The 17,306-nt window shown below is 32.9% G+C and overlaps 3 protein-coding genes across 3 annotated transcripts in view; 2 read left to right on the top strand and 1 right to left on the bottom strand.

Annotated features, from left to right (window-relative positions):
- Window positions 1–17,306, bottom strand: part of LOC126771913 (glycylpeptide N-tetradecanoyltransferase 2) — a 251,084-nt gene that overhangs the window by 218,686 nt on the left and 15,092 nt on the right. The gene's annotated exons all lie outside the window — the stretch shown is intronic.
- LOC126771756 (exostosin-1) lies at window positions 766–5,640 on the top strand. The gene is made up of 8 exons (XM_050491841.1): window positions 766–1,824; window positions 1,953–2,154; window positions 3,563–3,682; window positions 3,750–4,067; window positions 4,140–4,261; window positions 4,350–4,530; window positions 4,601–4,845; window positions 5,248–5,640. Exons 1-8 carry the CDS (start codon window positions 962–964, stop codon window positions 5,426–5,428), a joined length of 2,232 nt encoding a protein of 743 aa, XP_050347798.1. The 5' UTR covers window positions 766–961; the 3' UTR covers window positions 5,429–5,640.
- LOC126772250 (uncharacterized) lies at window positions 9,282–15,751 on the top strand. The gene is made up of 7 exons (XM_050492533.1): window positions 9,282–9,465; window positions 11,684–11,757; window positions 12,941–13,052; window positions 13,309–13,434; window positions 13,509–13,580; window positions 14,566–14,706; window positions 15,234–15,751. The coding sequence occupies exons 3-7, from the start codon at window positions 12,975–12,977 to the stop codon at window positions 15,303–15,305; spliced, it is 489 nt and encodes a 162-aa protein (XP_050348490.1). The 5' UTR covers window positions 9,282–9,465; window positions 11,684–11,757; window positions 12,941–12,974; the 3' UTR covers window positions 15,306–15,751.

Below are 17,306 nucleotides of genomic sequence, written 5' to 3'. Positions count from 1 at the left end.
ACGATGTTCCTGTGCACCTACAGCGTCCAGCTTTCGCAAATGGTGTTCGAGAATAAAGTTCGTCACTACAATACTGATGTGCGCTAATTCAACATCAGCGTCTCGACAGGTATTGTTTGTATGTACTCCGTAGGGGTAACAAAAGGCATGCAAGAATGGTCAACGGACTGAAATTCTTGATATGATATGTACCGTAAGGTAAGTGTTATATCAAATGTAACTTAATCTATGCAAATAAAGAAATTAAATTGAATTGCAGCAAAATGTCGAACGTATGTGCAAAATAATCCACTTGCGCCATAGTTACACTTTTAGAGTAGTTGATCGTGTAATAAATTTCATCATTGATTAAAATATTATGAGTAAAATGACTAGTACTTATTTATTTTAAAAATGTATATTTTTATATATATAATGAAATTATTACGCACATCGTAACGCTCAATAAATTTATGCAGATATTTTAAATAAAATAAAATAATGGGAAGGCAATGTGCAGGACAAAAATGCATAATAATATGATTTAAAATGCAAATTTGAACATAAAATTCGTTAATCTATAAATTCTTGTTCATATAGTTTATCCCCTATTTTTATTGTTTGAGTAGTCCCGTAGACAGAGAAACTAATTAACATAATAAAATTAGTTCTCTGTCTACGCCTCATAGCAATTTGCATAGGTACACAGAGTAAATCATACTTCTTGTCTCTTCGTAGCAATGAAACGTACATTATGCACTCTGTGGTGTAAATATCTACTGACAACTGCCAAGCAAAGATAACAGAATTTATAGATTGTGTTTATGTGTTAGAAAGTTGAAAAAATTGCTACTTGTCGTTTGAATTTGTTTAGATATTTAAATTTACGATTATATGTGTTGTTTTGTGGTGTAAAACTATCACTAAAGTTGACAATATGCCTGGATATATATATATTATGTGATTAATTCCTCAAACAAAAATGCATGCAAAAAAACGTTATTTTTTTTTAATTATATCTTGTTTGTTTGGAATTTATTGCTTTTTCAATGGTTATAATTTGAGCAGCAAAAATATTAAAAAAAACCGAAAGGATCAGTTGCCTGAATTTGCAACTATAGAGGAATTGACGGAATCTCCTTCAAGACAAAAAAGAAATCCCCAAACAACTATAAAATCATGCAGAATGCAAACTTGCTTTGATTTTTCTAATTGTGGAAGTGATCCTAAAGTGTATGTATATCCCACTGATGGGCCTGTAAGCGCTACTTATCGTAAAGTTTTATCAGTAATAAGAGAGTCAAGGTATGCGACACATGACCCAACTGAGGCATGTTTGTTTATACCGGCCGTAGATACTTTAGACGCAGATCCTTTGTCTCCAGAACATATTCAAGATGTAGCATCAAGACTGTCACGACTCCCTTATTGGAAAAACGGTCGAAACCATCTCATTTTCAACTTATATGCAGGGACTTGGCCAGATTATGCAGAGGGAGCTTTAGGATTTGATCCAGGTGATGCTATTATGGCTAGAGCTAGTGCATCTGAAACGATCTTCCGGGACGGTTTCGATATTTCCTTACCCCTTTTTCATAAAGAACATCCTGAGCGTGGAGGTGCTCCACCTGCAGCTACTGGAAATCCTTTCCCTGCTCCTCGTAAACATTTACTTGCTTTTAAAGGAAAACGCTATGTGCATGGGATTGGTAGTGAAACAAGGAATTCCTTATGGCATTTGCATGATGGTAACAATCTTATATTAGTGACTACTTGTAGGCATGGAAAATCTTGGAAAGATTTAAGAGATGAAAGATGTGATGAAGATAACAAGGAATATGATAAGTAAGATTTAATATTTAGTTTTTTTTTTATTTGTGAATATATTAGTAGTAGAAACACTTATAAATAAAATTATAATGTTTTTGGATTCCATATATTTGTACATAGAAATGGATTTTTTGTACTTTTAGATTTGATTATGAGCAGTTATTGGCAAATTCAACATTTTGCTTGGTAGCACGGGGAAGACGTCTTGGGTCGTACCGATTTTTGGAAGCATTAGCGGCTGGATGTGTTCCAGTGCTGCTAAGCAATGGATGGCGATTGCCTTTTGATGAACGTATTGATTGGCGTCGGGCTGTAATTTGGGCTGATGAACGACTTTTATTGCAAGTATGGCTTGAAAAACTTACGTATATTAGTTAACATTACTAAAATAACAATTAGGAAGATAAGCTTAATTTTTTATGCTCTCAAAAACTCATATTTAAAATATAAAAAATACTTTATATTTTAGATTTAAAAATTTTCACGATATCTGCTAAAATGTTTTTTTTACAATTTTTTAAAGTTATGAGATCTTAAATTCTTTTCTAGATCGACCGATCGACGCGTAACGTCATATCGCTCTACTTCGCTCGCCCGCCCATACAATTTCGCCAGTATTTTGGCGTTATTCTCGATTTTATTTATATTTCGATTAATATAAAAAAAAGTATATATTTTTTATACATACCATTGCATACTAATTCAATAAATAGAACTCATGAACAATACTTTCCCATATATATATAATAAGGATATATTGTTGTGATGAGCATTTTAATGTAAGTGCTTTAGTAGTAAAATTTGGTGTATTTATTTTGATTAAACATTTAATTTTTACAGGCTAGCTATTATCTAGCTAGGCATCAGGTGTGAAGGAAGCAAACAGGCAAGACCTGTTTGGACCATTTACATAAAAAAGGTTTCTTTCAGTAACAGTTTACTTCATTACAAGTGGGCTCCTCACTTCGCTAAGTGACCAATGCCTAAAATATACTATATATTTTAATCCTTTTTTGCTCTCCGCACATCCTTGTCCAATCCACATTCGAGATTGTTCCTTTTATTTGCACTTTGATCACAAGCATTAAATGTAATGGCTCTGTATTGTAACTATCGCGTCCCGAACTGTGTATGTAAAATTAAAATGTAGGAAATGTATATTATATTCAGTATCGATATTATCTTCTATCGAAAGCGGAAAGCACTAGTATCAACATGAAGGGTACGGACTTATTGACGATCACAGTTATGATTAATCAGTATTAAAAAAATATTAAACAGTAATAATAAGCTCACTACTACATCTCGCGTGTTTTGTAAAAGAATCCGCAACCATGAAGTCGACTTTCGGTAGATTATTTATTTGTCCACGTGAAAAATATTGCTCTCATTTTACCATAAAATAATACATATAATAATATTCGTTCTAATATAATCATAAGTGAAAAAACGTATGTGGGGCTTCAAATCAGAAAAAGGGAATAAAATAAATACAAAATGATCAACGCGCGTATCGCAAAAATGTCGCCTGCAATCGGGTGATGTGACGTCACGGTCGTAACTCGGACGAAACAAGAATTATACGAGAGCACCTAAATTGATTTATTAATAATGCAACATGATATAATAACATTTTTGTTATTTTACTAACATGTTATGTATTATAATCATTTATAGTTTATTTTAGTACAAAAGATATATATTTTTTATTTACATCTTTTAATTGTCAAAATTCTAAATTGTTACGTTACAGGTTCCAGAGTTAGTACGATCTGTTTCACCTGAACGTGTTCTTGCTTTAAGGCAACAGACACAGCTTTTATGGGAACAATATTTTTCATCAATTGAGAAGATAGTGTTTACAGCAATAGAGGTACAATACTACAAATATCATAAAAAAGCAAGTATGAATAATTCTTAATTCAAAATGGTGATTGCAGATATTATTGGAAAGAATAACAGCTCATCGGTCATCAAGGCAGCGTGAAGCGTTGATCTGGAACGCCTCACCTGGTGCCTTGGGAACTTTGTCTACGTACGGAGACTCGCGGTCGCACTTGCCCGTAGCCGTGTCCGCTCCCGTCGCCCCCGCAGCGCCCTCCCCTCCGCCCAGCCCGCTCCCCGCCCCCTCCGTCCCGTTGTCTGCGCCTCCCCCTACACCAGGTGACGCTTATACCGCATTATTATACGTACAGGCTACTTCACCCGCTTTGCACAAACTTCTCGCAAACATAGCAAGCAGTGAGTTCTGCAAAAAGGTAAATTATATTAAAAAAATATTAATTTAGTACTTTAATACAATTTTAATGATATATTTTCGTGGTCCTCAGGTCGTTCTCGTATGGGATAGTGAACGTGCAGCACCGACTCTAAAATCGCTTTCGCGAATGGCTGGCGACTTACGCGACCCTTTGCCGGTTATTGTTATAGACGCAACAACACATTACCCAGGGTACAACTTATTTATCTTTTAAAATGGAAATTTTAAAAGGCAAATAATGGATTACCTTTTACTAAATTCTATAAACTTAAACTTAAAGGGAAGGCGTATCGGCACGATGGCAACCGCTCTGGGCAATCCCAACGGCCGCGGTGTTCTCCTTAGACGGTGACGCTCCCCTTCTAGCCGAAGAATTAGATTTCGCTTTTCGAGTGTGGCAACATTTTCCCGAACGAATCGTCGGCTACCCCGCCCGAAACCACTACTGGGACGAATCGAAGGTACGTCTAGAGTCCGCCGCGTAACGGTGACAATAAGTATCGGGCTGCGCAGTAACTCGGGCGCGCGCAGGTGGCGTGGGGCTACAGCAGCAAGTGGGGCGGCTCGTACTCCATGGTGCTGCCGGGCGCGGCGCTCGTGCACCGCGCGCTGCTGGCGCTGTACGGCGCCGCCGCGCCCGCGCTGCGCCAGTCCGTGCGGCGCGCGCGCAACTGCGAGGACATCCTGCTCAACTGCCTCGCCGCGCACCTCACGCGCCGCCCGCCGCTCAAGCTGGCGCAGCGGCGCCGCTACAAGCCCGCGCACCACCGCTACAGGTACGCACCGCACCACCACGCACGGTGTTCCTAAGGTTCACTTCCTTTTCTCTTAAATTTAATTTATGTCTATAAGTTGGGCCCGTTTTGAGTTGAACGAATCAAACTATCGACCTCCAACCTCCGGAAATGTAAACGGATGGGATCGCGATGCGAATATTCGTTTATAAAAATTCTTACTCTTCCGATCACGTTGCTCAAACGTTGTAAGCTTCTGAGTCTGTTAATTTTCGCAATGTTAAATTATTGATACTCGTAAAATATTAAAGGAGTAAGATATCGACCGAACGCTCTAAGCGAGATGGAAAATTTAAATGATTAATACGATACGATAAAGATACGCCCAGTGTGACACTTTTATTAATGTTACACTGGGCGACGCTCATATTACTTATTCTGCAGGTCGTCGTGGAGCGATCCGGAACATTTCGTTCAGAGACAATCGTGTTTGAACACATTCGCCGCTGCCTGGGGCTACATGCCGCTCGTGCGCTCGGTGCTGCGACTCGACCCCATTCTATTTAAAGATCCTGTGTCGACTTTAAGGAAAAAATATAGAAAAATGGAATTAGTAACTTCGTAAATACTAATTTATTTTTTAAATTAGTATGTCTTAAGTTTAATTTCGTATGCATCTCATGAAACATGCCTATAAATATATTGTAATGTATTTTTACTTTGTTCTAGTCCTAGACATAATATATCTAGATAAATAATTATTCTGTTTTGTTTAACCGGTTGATTTTATCAATGTACTTTGTTTTACAAGAAATTATTTCAAATAAAGAGCATTACCTTACACAAATCTTAAACATTATTTTTAAATATTTTTTCCATAACCTTACATTGAAATGCGAAATACTTATTATCTGTACAAATAAATAAAATTAAAATGCCTGTCAGTGATTTCTAAAAAATTGCCTCTTTTTAAGTTAATATAGCTATTATCGACTTCAAAGATCATCAAAGTTAACTCCATCAAAAGTTATAGCAACATAAAGATCACGTATGTGTTTTGTTGTCCACAATTTTAGGTTTATGTATAGAAATATAAAAAAAAGCCGAGATGGCCTAGTGGTAAGAACGCGTGAATCTTAACCGATGATCGTGGGTTCAAACCCGGGCAAGCACCACTGAATTTTCATGTGCTTAATTTGTGATTATAATTCATCTCGTGCTTTACGGTGAAGGAAAACATCGTGAGGAAACCTGCATGTGTCTAATTTCACTGAAGTTCTGCCACATGTGAATTCTACCAACCCGCATTGGAGCAGCGTGGTGGAATAAGCTCCAAACCTTCTCCTCAAAAAGAGGAGAGGAGGCCTTTAGCCCAGCAGTGGGACATTCACAGGCTGTTACGGTATAGAAATAAACAAAATTGAAGTGTCTATGTGATTTCAAAATATCTACCTCTTTTTAAGTTAATGAGACTATTTGCGAGATTTAAAAACCAAAACAAACATCTTATTGATTTTAAACTACCGCTGCTACCTAACAATAATTAAAATATATCTTCAAATAGGCATATTGTACGTTAAAAAGGCACATTTTTAACTATTTTCGTCAAAAATTCCACGTTGGCGAAGCCGTGGGTTGTGCTAGCATATACAAAAAAACTTACATATCCATATATTTCATTGATCGATTAAATCAATCAAAAATATAATCTTAGAGCTCAAAATTCAATTTAACCAATCACACTCATACAAAATTTATACACAACACACGTACTAAGTGTACGTCTACACACACATACAATAATTTACACACACACACACACAAATAATAGTGTAACTACACTACCACACACATCCACAACATAGTCTGTGTCGCCTAATTGCATTTTGTTTATATATATTTTTTATATTTTATTTTTAAAACTAAGTTACTACTTCTGTAATTAGGTTTATATACTTCGAATATACTTGGAAAACAGTAATTGGCTCTATTATCTGGATATTGTATTTTTAATGTCAACATATTTTGTATAATGGTGTTTTTTTCCTGAAATAAATAAAAAAATATGTATATCAACGTTGTCTCGACATTGCTGGAGAGTAGTAACTTTCTTGTTCAAGATATTAAATTTAGAAGAAATAATGAAGGACATGATGTAATGTGGAAATTGCATCTTCAATTCTTCCTACCTACCTCTTCGAAACATACGTACCTCTTCAATACATATTTCTTAAATATATATAAAAATTTATCAAATATATTGCAGGTTTCTAATCTTCTTAATAGCTGGCCTAGCTAGTATTTCAACAAAAACAAAAAGAAAATTAAAATATCATATAAGAAATCCAGAAAAAAATTGCTAAATATAATTAATAAAAATAAGCATTTAAAAAAAACATTAAATACACATAACAAATAACATCAACAAAAAAAAAGAAAGATACGAAAAAGTGATACCTACCTGATAGAAGATAATGTACACCATAAGGGCGGATGAGCATATGTACTACCTGATAATGATGTTTGCGCTAGAATATATGATAAGTGGTTGGTATCTACCCAGGCGGGCTTGGACAAAGCCCTCATGTAAAATATCAAAACTAAGTAGAAGAGGTGTAGGAAAAATTTCAGTAGGTACTATAAATGCCATCCGTACGATAACAGGCTGTTCAAAAAATTACAATATATATCAAAAACCATTGTATTTTGCTTCATTCCAACGCTTTTCAACAAACAGCTACAACTTATATAATAATGAAACAATTATGAAAGATGTTAATCGAAATCACTTGCTTACGGATATCCGCAATCACGCTTATGACAACAGTTTCAAGTCACAATAAATGGAAGCAGTCGAACAACGAAGTTCTCGTTGTTTTATAATGAATAGTAGTGATGTATACGTACTTTTTTAAATATCATATGTATCATAGGAAATATAGTCATAACCACATTGGGTGATGTTCTCACCGTGAAAAAAATAATATTATTTAAGTACACAATTTTATCGGCCTGACTGGATTGGAACCCTATCGATTCTGAACTCTATTAAATCAGATTTGGCAACCTTAACAGCTAGTAATTAGAACAACGAAGCAGTCATACGCAGTGGCGTATTCATTACACTATGACTGTTTTCCTACATCGCTCAGCACGCACAACTAAAGCACTGAGTGGTGCTTGCACAAGCTTAAGCCTTCGCCCTACGTTTAATATCCACTTGTTTTACCCTTCGGGCCATATGTTATAGACTCTAACCCTAAATGTGCCACCGAGCAATGCCTTAGATTATTTAAGCGTAAATGCTTGTGTTAGGTAAGTCCACACCTAACATTATATAACATACATTACGCTTAACTGGAGAGGAGAATATAACAAATAGAATATATACGATAAACGATTCCAAGAAAATATGGTTATTTTGCTAGTATTTAAGAATATATTATGGTAATATTATAAACACGAAATTTTGTTTTTTTTTTCTTTATTTGTTTGTTAAGCTTTCACGTCTAAACTACTTAATAGTCCGATAACAATGAAATTTAGCATTTATGTTCTAGGTTACAGAAGAGTGCGGGCGAAGCCGTGGGCGGAAACTAATATAGTATATTTTTCATAAGCTATAAAATATATAAATATTCTCTATTGCAATATTCTAATATTTGCGAATAACGAATACAATACATAAGACATCACATCATAGCACATGTTTATAGTTTATTTAGATAAGTTTAAATTTAGTAATTCTGGCACACAAGTCTTACCTTTCGCTAATAACGGACAGACATACTAAGTTCCCGGACATTATAGTGATCGGTGTTACACAATTTACATAATGGGTTTCCCACTTCCCAGTTAGTAGTCAGAAACTCAGAAAGTAAGCTTAGAACATTATGTTTATAAAATTACGTAGAAACAAACTACTTATTGAATAAATATAAATATACTATTACTAAATATAATATTTAAAGTATAAATGTATCGTGGAAGAACACATTTTTATATTAATAAAAGGAACAAGAATTATAATATTATAATTTACCAATAACAAATCGTTACAGCTTGGAATAAATGAAAGCTTAAAACCCTAGCTGCAAATACCCGATGAATCAAAATACCAGATCTCGACGAAAAATTAACCAAACCATGTCACCAGTAGCGGATATCACGAAGATTTGTCAATATCAATCTAAATTTGAATTAATTTTTTGTTCCCGATAATATGTATCTATTTACAACTGATATATTTGATTAACCAAAACTTAAGCGCCCATGATAAAATTAGTTACATAATTAGGAGCCAAAATGGGAATTCTGAACGCTCGATGGGGTCATCTAAGTGCATTAAATTGGTAAGTATTGCATAAGTAGAACGCGGCTGACATAACGAAGACTTCGCAACTAAGCGGCCTTGGCCTCGTAGCACAGGCGGGAGTATTCGTGTAAACATCGCATAGTGCAGTCGACCGCGCGCGTTACTAGTACCATATAGCCGTACAATTGAACGAACGAACTTGATTATTACGATTGTGTATAATTAATATTTCATTTAAAAACTTAAACTATTTCGTTTATGAAATATCCAGAAAGTGTGAAAACATAACTTCAATGTAAATTGTGTAATCTTTTGTCGTTTGGAAGAACTAATTAAATATAATTTGGGTAAGGATGACAAAGGGATGACATAACCATAATATATAATTAATTAAGAGTTCATGACGTCGTTACTTTAATAATTTTGTGGAAAGCATTAATACTTGACTGCAACTATTTATGACATTTTAAAATGATTAATTATGAATGTTTGCTGACAAAAATACATTATTATCAGAAATAGTCCCTAATAACCCATATCATTGATTCACTAAAATTAATAAAAATATATTTCGGACAATATTCATGGTGAACTTTAGATTTTAAAACAGCATTATAATGTTTTCGTATATAACTAAGGCTGCAAAAGACCTACAGCCTTTCTATTTATGACCTTAACTTGTGTTGGCGCAATAATTTTCGTAAGTTAATATGTTACATTGTACGCAGCTACTTTGTTAATAATATTTTAAATGTTACAATCATTGTATTATTTCTAAACAGCAAAAAGATAAAATTAAAGCAACGTGTAAGATAATGTTTATGTAAAAGACTTCAACGCGCTCTTCCCTTTTCTGTTGTTGGTCGGATGATAAACAAAATTTTTATATGTATTATTTCTTTTTAAGTAACAATAAGAAAAACTATATCAAAAAATATCAAAAACATGAAAGGAAAATGACTAACAGGGCTTAAAATATACATTTTTGTTGCAAAGGTTTGAGCTTAATCCACTACGCTGCTTCTATTTAGGTTAGTGGCAGGTTTCCTCGTTATGTTTTCTCTCCACCGAACTCAATATGAATTATAAATTTTAAATATCTTATATACTTCATTACTAAACCTCGGAATCATAAAAATAGTTTATAAAAACATAGCGCGCATTTCATTTGTCATTCATCTGGGAAAACAGAAAATCTTTCGAACGTTGACCGAAATCAAAAAAGTTCGAGTATTTCATGTTTCTTGTATGATACAATAACTTGCCGATACTTAAATTATTTTTTAGTAAGAATTTTGCTGATTTAGTTTGCTACCTGTTTATTTCTGTTTAACTGGAACTATTGCCTCATTAATAAAAGAAATTGTTATTTATTGTTACTGCGTGATTACTCTTTTTTTTTAAAACATTTATTTAAAAAAAAAGTTAAATTGTGATTCGATGTTTACACATATCTCGGTATTTCATAACTACCGTTACGTTTTATTTTTTGTAGAAACATTGTATACAAAAGTTGTCACCAGGAAATATTTCGCCTTGAAAAATAGAAGGCAAGTTAAGTTGACATTCTTATGACTGATATATATTTTTTGAATAACTTCATTTTATATATCAGTTTAAGAAAGTATTGTTTGCTTGGAAATCACTCAAACGACGAATTTAAATGAAATTTAGATCGTGGAATACGAGATAATTATTTACAAAAGGTTGTATTTTTTTTTATTATTTTAAACATATTTCTTCGTTGAAAAAATTGACAAAATATGCCTTTATTAACTTAATGTTTTAAAACTGCATATCCAGTTAGTGCCAAAATCGTCACTTTTATTTGAATCGAAAACTCTTAATTTTTGTCTGTACATATGTACGGCACACTTCCTACTCTATTTATAAAGGAATGTACAATATTTTCAATGTTCGATGGATGCATAGATTAAACAGACCTATAAAAAATTGATATTTCTCTTAGTTTTATGCTAAAGTCTCATCAAATTGAAACATCCGTAACTCAACTTAAGAAAGGTACGACTGATAAATATTTTTTTGTAATCATATAATTTATATCTACAAATAATTGGTGTCGATCTAAGATATAATAATATGAGTAAGTCAGCGTTCGCCAGGAATGCTCTCATAGATTTCCTTTCCAACAATGTTATGTAACTCTCATTGATATATAATTTAACTCACTTTGTGCGCTGAATCTATCTGAATCAGAATATTAAGATTTTATGTCTATGAAATTAGCATCATGTTTTGCACATTTGTCATGATATGGAAATATGAAAAACCGAAGAAAATATAGGTGGACTGTGCAAGGGATCACATGAGTGAGTAGTGATAAGTATATGAAAGGAGATTGACACATAAAGGGAAAAGCAAAACACATTGCCCTGACCTGAAATAAATGAGACAGAGCCAACGAATATACGATAATGCTTTTTATAAATGAGTAATATTCAAATTATCAAAGAGATGAATGGACGTAACGAATATATATTAAATGTTTTGCGGTGGTAAAAAAGGAGAGATGGAGTAATGTAAATTTAATATTTCTTCAACCAGGGCACCAGGTGGCACGAGAGCTAACATTTGTTTGAAGACTTTGGTTTTAACAAAGGGTAATTGGTACAATATAGGTAAGTGCATATAAAACATTTTTCTATACATCACTAGTTTCAATTTTTTACACAAAATAAATTTCAGGACTTTCAATTTTTCAGTTAACATGGCGTAGCAAGTTGCATTTGCAAAACGCAAAAAGGCAAACGCAAATGAAGCCTACAAGTTAGCGCAAAATACGTAGGTGTTAGCTAATATGTTCGGTCACATGTCGGCTTTTAGACATACATGAATGACTTTAATAATCAATATGAATAAAATTTTAGCGTATTTTATTTGTGGCTGAGTCTCATGTAGATATGACATGTGTAATAGTGTTTTGCAAATACACAAAATATCGTTTAACGGTATTGCTAAGCCAAGTGAAGTGTAACTTTTAGACGTTTATCACTTTTCGAATTTAAATATCTGTGAATAAAACAAAATTCTGCTACCGAAGTAGATTTTTTTACTTTAAATGCATATTTTAGTTGTTAATATTTACCTCGACCTTTTAAACTGAAACTGCGAAATATTTTTTAAATATTTCGAATATGGTTAAACAAAATTTTGTAAAATATGTATGCTTTTAATAATTTGTCCAGTGTAAAGATTTCTAATGATGATTGCTCGTAGTATACGCGATAAATTATCATCGTAGAAGAAATTACTCCTGCGATTGACTAGCGGGAGGTATGTTGATTTTTTTTTGAATATCTTGTTTTATTTTAAATATTAGATTACTATCATGTTTAAGAAAAATATCCACATGTTAGGATGTAACGCCCGATCTGATATCTTATAATTAATATATTTGTTGTGTCTGGAATTACAATTACCATTTTAATCGGTACAGAAATACAAAGTATTGCGTGGCTTGCGTTACCCACCCAGATGGGCCTGCAAGTCCTACCCACTCCTAACATACCTTCAAATAGAAATCCTTAGTATTGTTGTGTTCCAGTTTCAAAGGTAAGTATACCAGTGTAGGGTGAGTGTACAGGTAAAAGACAAAGTAAGTCAATATTTTTAAAAGTGTCAATGTATAAGGGCGGTGGTGACCATTTACTATCAGGTGGTCCATTTGCCAGTCTATTTTAATAAATGAAAAAAATTGGTAGTGTAGATTCCATATATCCTTACGATTAAGTAAGTGCGTACCGCAAACTAAAGTGCAAAAGGCTGTTTATTATTATTTTTTTAATATTTACTTTTCTTTAGGTTTAAAAAACTGGCTATCTTGAGAAGAGTAGAGATGGCTCGATATTATACCTTCGCCTTAGCTACATTTGTTATCATCATTGCTGTCGCCCCTCTAGTCACTTCGCAACCAGTTAGTATACATAATCGTTACATATTATGTGAACATTTTCTTACTATATATTATCGAATAGATCGTGGGAGCTAATAATATTCCGTCGTGTTCTTTTCGTATTCATCAATTCACCATGAGAATTGAAAAGAAAATTATAGGGATTAAAATATTATATTAGCTTCTATTTTTATTTACTTTTACTATTAATCACTTGAATTCATGTTATATATACTCGTAGTATTTTATGTTACGTATAATTTTCTTATACTTGTAGCCCTTAGCTGATGAATCTATTGGAAAAGATCGTGCCCTGCGAGTGTCATTATTAAAAGCGGGAAAAAATGTTGCGACCAAACCGAAATGGGGATTCTTCGGTACAGTATTCAACCTTATTTTGGAGGTAAAATAACACCATGTTCGATAATTAATTAATAACATTTTTATGTGGTATTAAATTATTGTTTTTATTTTCAGCAAATTAACGACACAAAAAGCGCGTATGGACAAATATCTGAATTAGTTAGCAACCAATTTGTAGATGATAATGTAAGTGCAAATTGTTGAACAATTTCAGTTTTGTTTTAGTAGTATGGGACAAACGTATTTGCGAGTATTAGTTTACCAGCTTGCGGTAGTAAGACTGCTAAAGATAAGCGATGTTGATACAGCTCGCTTAAAATATTTCAGTTACTTTCACAGTGTCATACAGCATTATGCTTTTCTGGTAACGCTATTTATACGATATTTGTGCTGCTGAAGGTGCAATCTAAAGCCTAAGAGCTAAAGAATCATTGAGGCATCAACAAAGAGAAATTAAAATGTTAATTGTATATATGTTATCTACGTGTTCGTATTGAGAAGCAAATACATATTCTGTAATGTTTTGTTTGTACGAATAAATACTAATTTTTTTTTCTGAGAAAATTTTATATTCACAACATTGGTACACAAAATACTCCTATTACTCGACTGCATAGAGTCAGTAACTCTTTTGTGAATTGATGAATGATAATATGATAATCCTAGAAACCGCTTAAAACGGAGGCGACGTTGCTAAATGTATAAAAATTGTAAAAGAATGTTTGTGTGCAAAAGTTTATTACAATACATTTAGAGTTCATGGATGTGGGACACACCGTGGGAATGAAACGATCGCCACATGTAAGCAATTACAAAGATCTGATAAAAAACCCCGTTGAGTTTCTTTAGCCGTTTTTAATTTGAATTTTTTAATTTGTCAAGTGTTTGTTATTATTTTGACAGTCAATAAGTAAGTGTAAAGCTTCTATATTGAAGAAATAAATTTAAATTTAAGGGGCTAGTTATCTTTTCAGGTATTAAGTAAAACTCAGGTAAAGAAATGTAATTAGGTGTATTTTTAAAGATTTAACAATATAAGTAAGTGCCTAATAAAACTTATTATATGTAGTTCTAAGTTTTATGCTAGATAAATACATACTTAAAGAGTAAATATATTATCAAACGGACCAACATCTAATTAACATATTTCTCTTATATGTTTTTGTTACAGACTGTTACAATGACCCCTGATATACCAAATGGTACAACTGCAACGCCGAAAATTACAAGATCAGAATTTTTAAAAATACTCGATCGTAATCTCAAAGGTTTAGCACGTCTTCGTAACTTAGAATGGCGTGAATCGAGAAAGGTTTTATTGGTTTTATTAATTAATGAACATTGAGTATGTATATAAAGATAAAATAAGTCTACGTTAGAACTATTATATTAACCCTCCAAAGCCCTCTAAATTCCCAATAATTCGGTAACTCGACTGCGTTGCCGTTTAAGAGTTTTTTAAGTTAGTTTCATGATAGTTTACCATGGTCTACCATCATGATACCCGCTAACAATGTTAGTCAATTATTCGAAATAGAGTGTAGACTATTCTTATAGGTATAAAATTACAAACTTTACTTTTTAATACTTTTGGACTTTAGAAGATATCCGGCTTAAACGCAGTATTTGTTTTACATTTTTAATACTGCGAGTAATAAAAATTGAGCTTTATAAAAAAATTACATGTGTATACTTAATAAGCATGACGACGTTAATAATTAAAATTGCTCTGTCTACCTCAATTTTTTTGTAAAATACTTTAAATGATTTTAAGAAATTAGGTAATTAATTTTTGTTTTATAAATTGAAACTAACCATGACTCATCTACTCATTTTCAGGATTCTTGGTCCAACGTGCAAGGGTACTGGAACGAACTTTTCGGAGGAAAAAAGACAAGAAGTCTTGGATAATGGATATATTTTTTATGCAGTGTAGTGAATAATTAGATAATTACACTTTAATGTTCCTCGAGTTGTGTTTTGACAGCTATGTATATTACATAACTGTCAAAAAAACTATTAATGATTTGTTTGGTGTGGTATATAACGCAAAGGAATATTTTATTTAAACGAATTTGTTTTTAAGGTTATTAACAACTTCCCTGTTCATACAGCAGATACAATAATTAAGCAATAATCATGAATCTAATGTGACTTACGGGATAGTGAAGTTGTTAAATAGGATATTAACGCTTAAATTTAGTAAAATGGCTATGTAATAAGTTCGCAACTTTTTAATTAAATATTGTGTAGTGCAAAAAATTTAATTTGTTAAGTGATTATATTGATAAACCTTGTATATTATATATACAATATTGTACCTTAGCTATAAATAATTGCCATTCAAGACTATTATTATACTGCGACGATTTTTTAAATATGAAATAAAATTATTAAAATCTACCTTCGGCCAATAATGTACTAGATACACAATACCATACAAAAGTTCCCTTAAAACTGTCACCAATTGTGTTTCCATCATGATCGCCAAAATCTTAGTGTTGCGGTGGTTATTTACACAATTTTTGAATGCGCACTGCGGCATTTTGACGTCTTAACGTTGGTTATGCTTGGACTATACTAATTTGAGATAAGACCATAACCGTATTTGTGCTCTTATTTTTCGGGCCGTTTTTAAACCAATTCCCGGATATCTAGTACATTATTGATCGAAGAAATCGACTCATCTTTATCATCCTCTTTTTATGGCAACTCAGTTTTGTTTTGATTATAACTCCAGTCAAATCGCCAAAAAATACTATACCTAGGTATATATTGAGGATTTCTTAACAGCCGCACTTAGAGATGTTCAACCGCTACTTAACTTGCTATATTAAACGAATGAGATAAATGATAATGATGATGAAATAATAATTCGGTGTATTAAAGAAACTTTTTATTATTAAATATCAACATTTACGTGTGACCCTAAACCCAATTTTTCTTTTATATTTTTAATACTTATTGTATTATATCAAAAATAAAAATATAAAATAGGCACTATATATACATACAAATATACAAAAGTATCTGATCTTCTCGTCTTCAACCGAAGTATTGTAATGTATATAATAAGGGTAGAAACTGCCAGAATGGCGTTACTGTAGCTAAAGGGTATTAGTATTTGAGTTAATTAATAGAAATTTATAAACTTTGTTATTAAAGTAAAATGAAAATAGCAGCTTTTAAAGGCGGATTACACTACATAGCAGCACCATTTAAAATGCCTATATCACTTTAGGAGCAGTATTTATACACCTATACATAAAGATATATCTTCTTACCTCTTACTACACTGAAACTATATATTATAAAATTATTAAATATTACTTTATAATCTATGATTGGATGTCACTCGGAACAAAACATTTTTTCTGTCTTTAAATAGAATAATACAAAAAAATATCAGTATCTACAAATATATATATATATATTTATAGAATAGGAAGGCGGATGAGCATATGGGCCACCTGATGGTAAGTGGTCACCAAACGCCCTTAGACATTGGCATTGTAAGAAATGTCAACCATCGCTTACATAGCCAATGCGCCACCAACCTTGGGAACTAAGATTTTATGTCCCTTGTGCCTGTAATTACACTGGCTCACTCATCCTTCAAACCGGAACACAACAATAACAAGTACTGCTGTTTTGCGGTAGAATATCTGATGAGTGGGTGGTACCTACCCAGACGAGCTTGCACAAAGCTCTACCACCAGTAAATAATATATAGTATAGTACTATTTATGTATTCATTTTGGCGTCATAATTGGAACACTTTCTGTATTCCCCGATTACATTTGCTTGACCCATTAGGCAAGGCAAGGCTACTAATAACAAACAAATCATCAAAAACGTACCAATTGGGACGTTTTTGAGTCTTCAAATTGCGCACGCTAATTACATAATATC

This window comes from Nymphalis io, chromosome 1 (assembly GCF_905147045.1).
Source record: "Nymphalis io chromosome 1, ilAglIoxx1.1, whole genome shotgun sequence".
NCBI lineage: Eukaryota > Metazoa > Arthropoda > Insecta > Lepidoptera > Nymphalidae > Nymphalis > Nymphalis io.
The sequence above is the reverse complement of the archived record's forward strand: the minus strand, read 5'-3'. Positions and strand labels throughout refer to the sequence as shown.

What these genes read in the sequence shown, in the direction of transcription:
- LOC126772250 (XM_050492533.1), top strand. Translation starts at nt 12,975, where the DNA reads ATGGCTCGATATTATACCTTCGCCTTAGCTACATTTGTTATCATCATT. An exon ending in ACCAATTTGTAGATGATAAT is followed by an intron (nt 13,581 to 14,565) that starts GTAAGTGCAAAT and finishes TTTTTGTTACAG; the next exon opens with ACTGTTACAATGACCCCTGA. An exon ending in AATGGCGTGAATCGAGAAAG is followed by an intron (nt 14,707 to 15,233) that starts GTTTTATTGGTT and finishes ACTCATTTTCAG; the next exon opens with GATTCTTGGTCCAACGTGCA.
- LOC126771756 (XM_050491841.1), top strand. Translation starts at nt 962, where the DNA reads ATGCATGCAAAAAAACGTTATTTTTTTTTAATTATATCTTGTTTGTTT. An exon ending in GATAACAAGGAATATGATAA is followed by an intron (nt 1,825 to 1,952) that starts GTAAGATTTAAT and finishes TTGTACTTTTAG; the next exon opens with ATTTGATTATGAGCAGTTAT. An exon ending in ACTACTGGGACGAATCGAAG is followed by an intron (nt 4,531 to 4,600) that starts GTACGTCTAGAG and finishes GGGCGCGCGCAG; the next exon opens with GTGGCGTGGGGCTACAGCAG.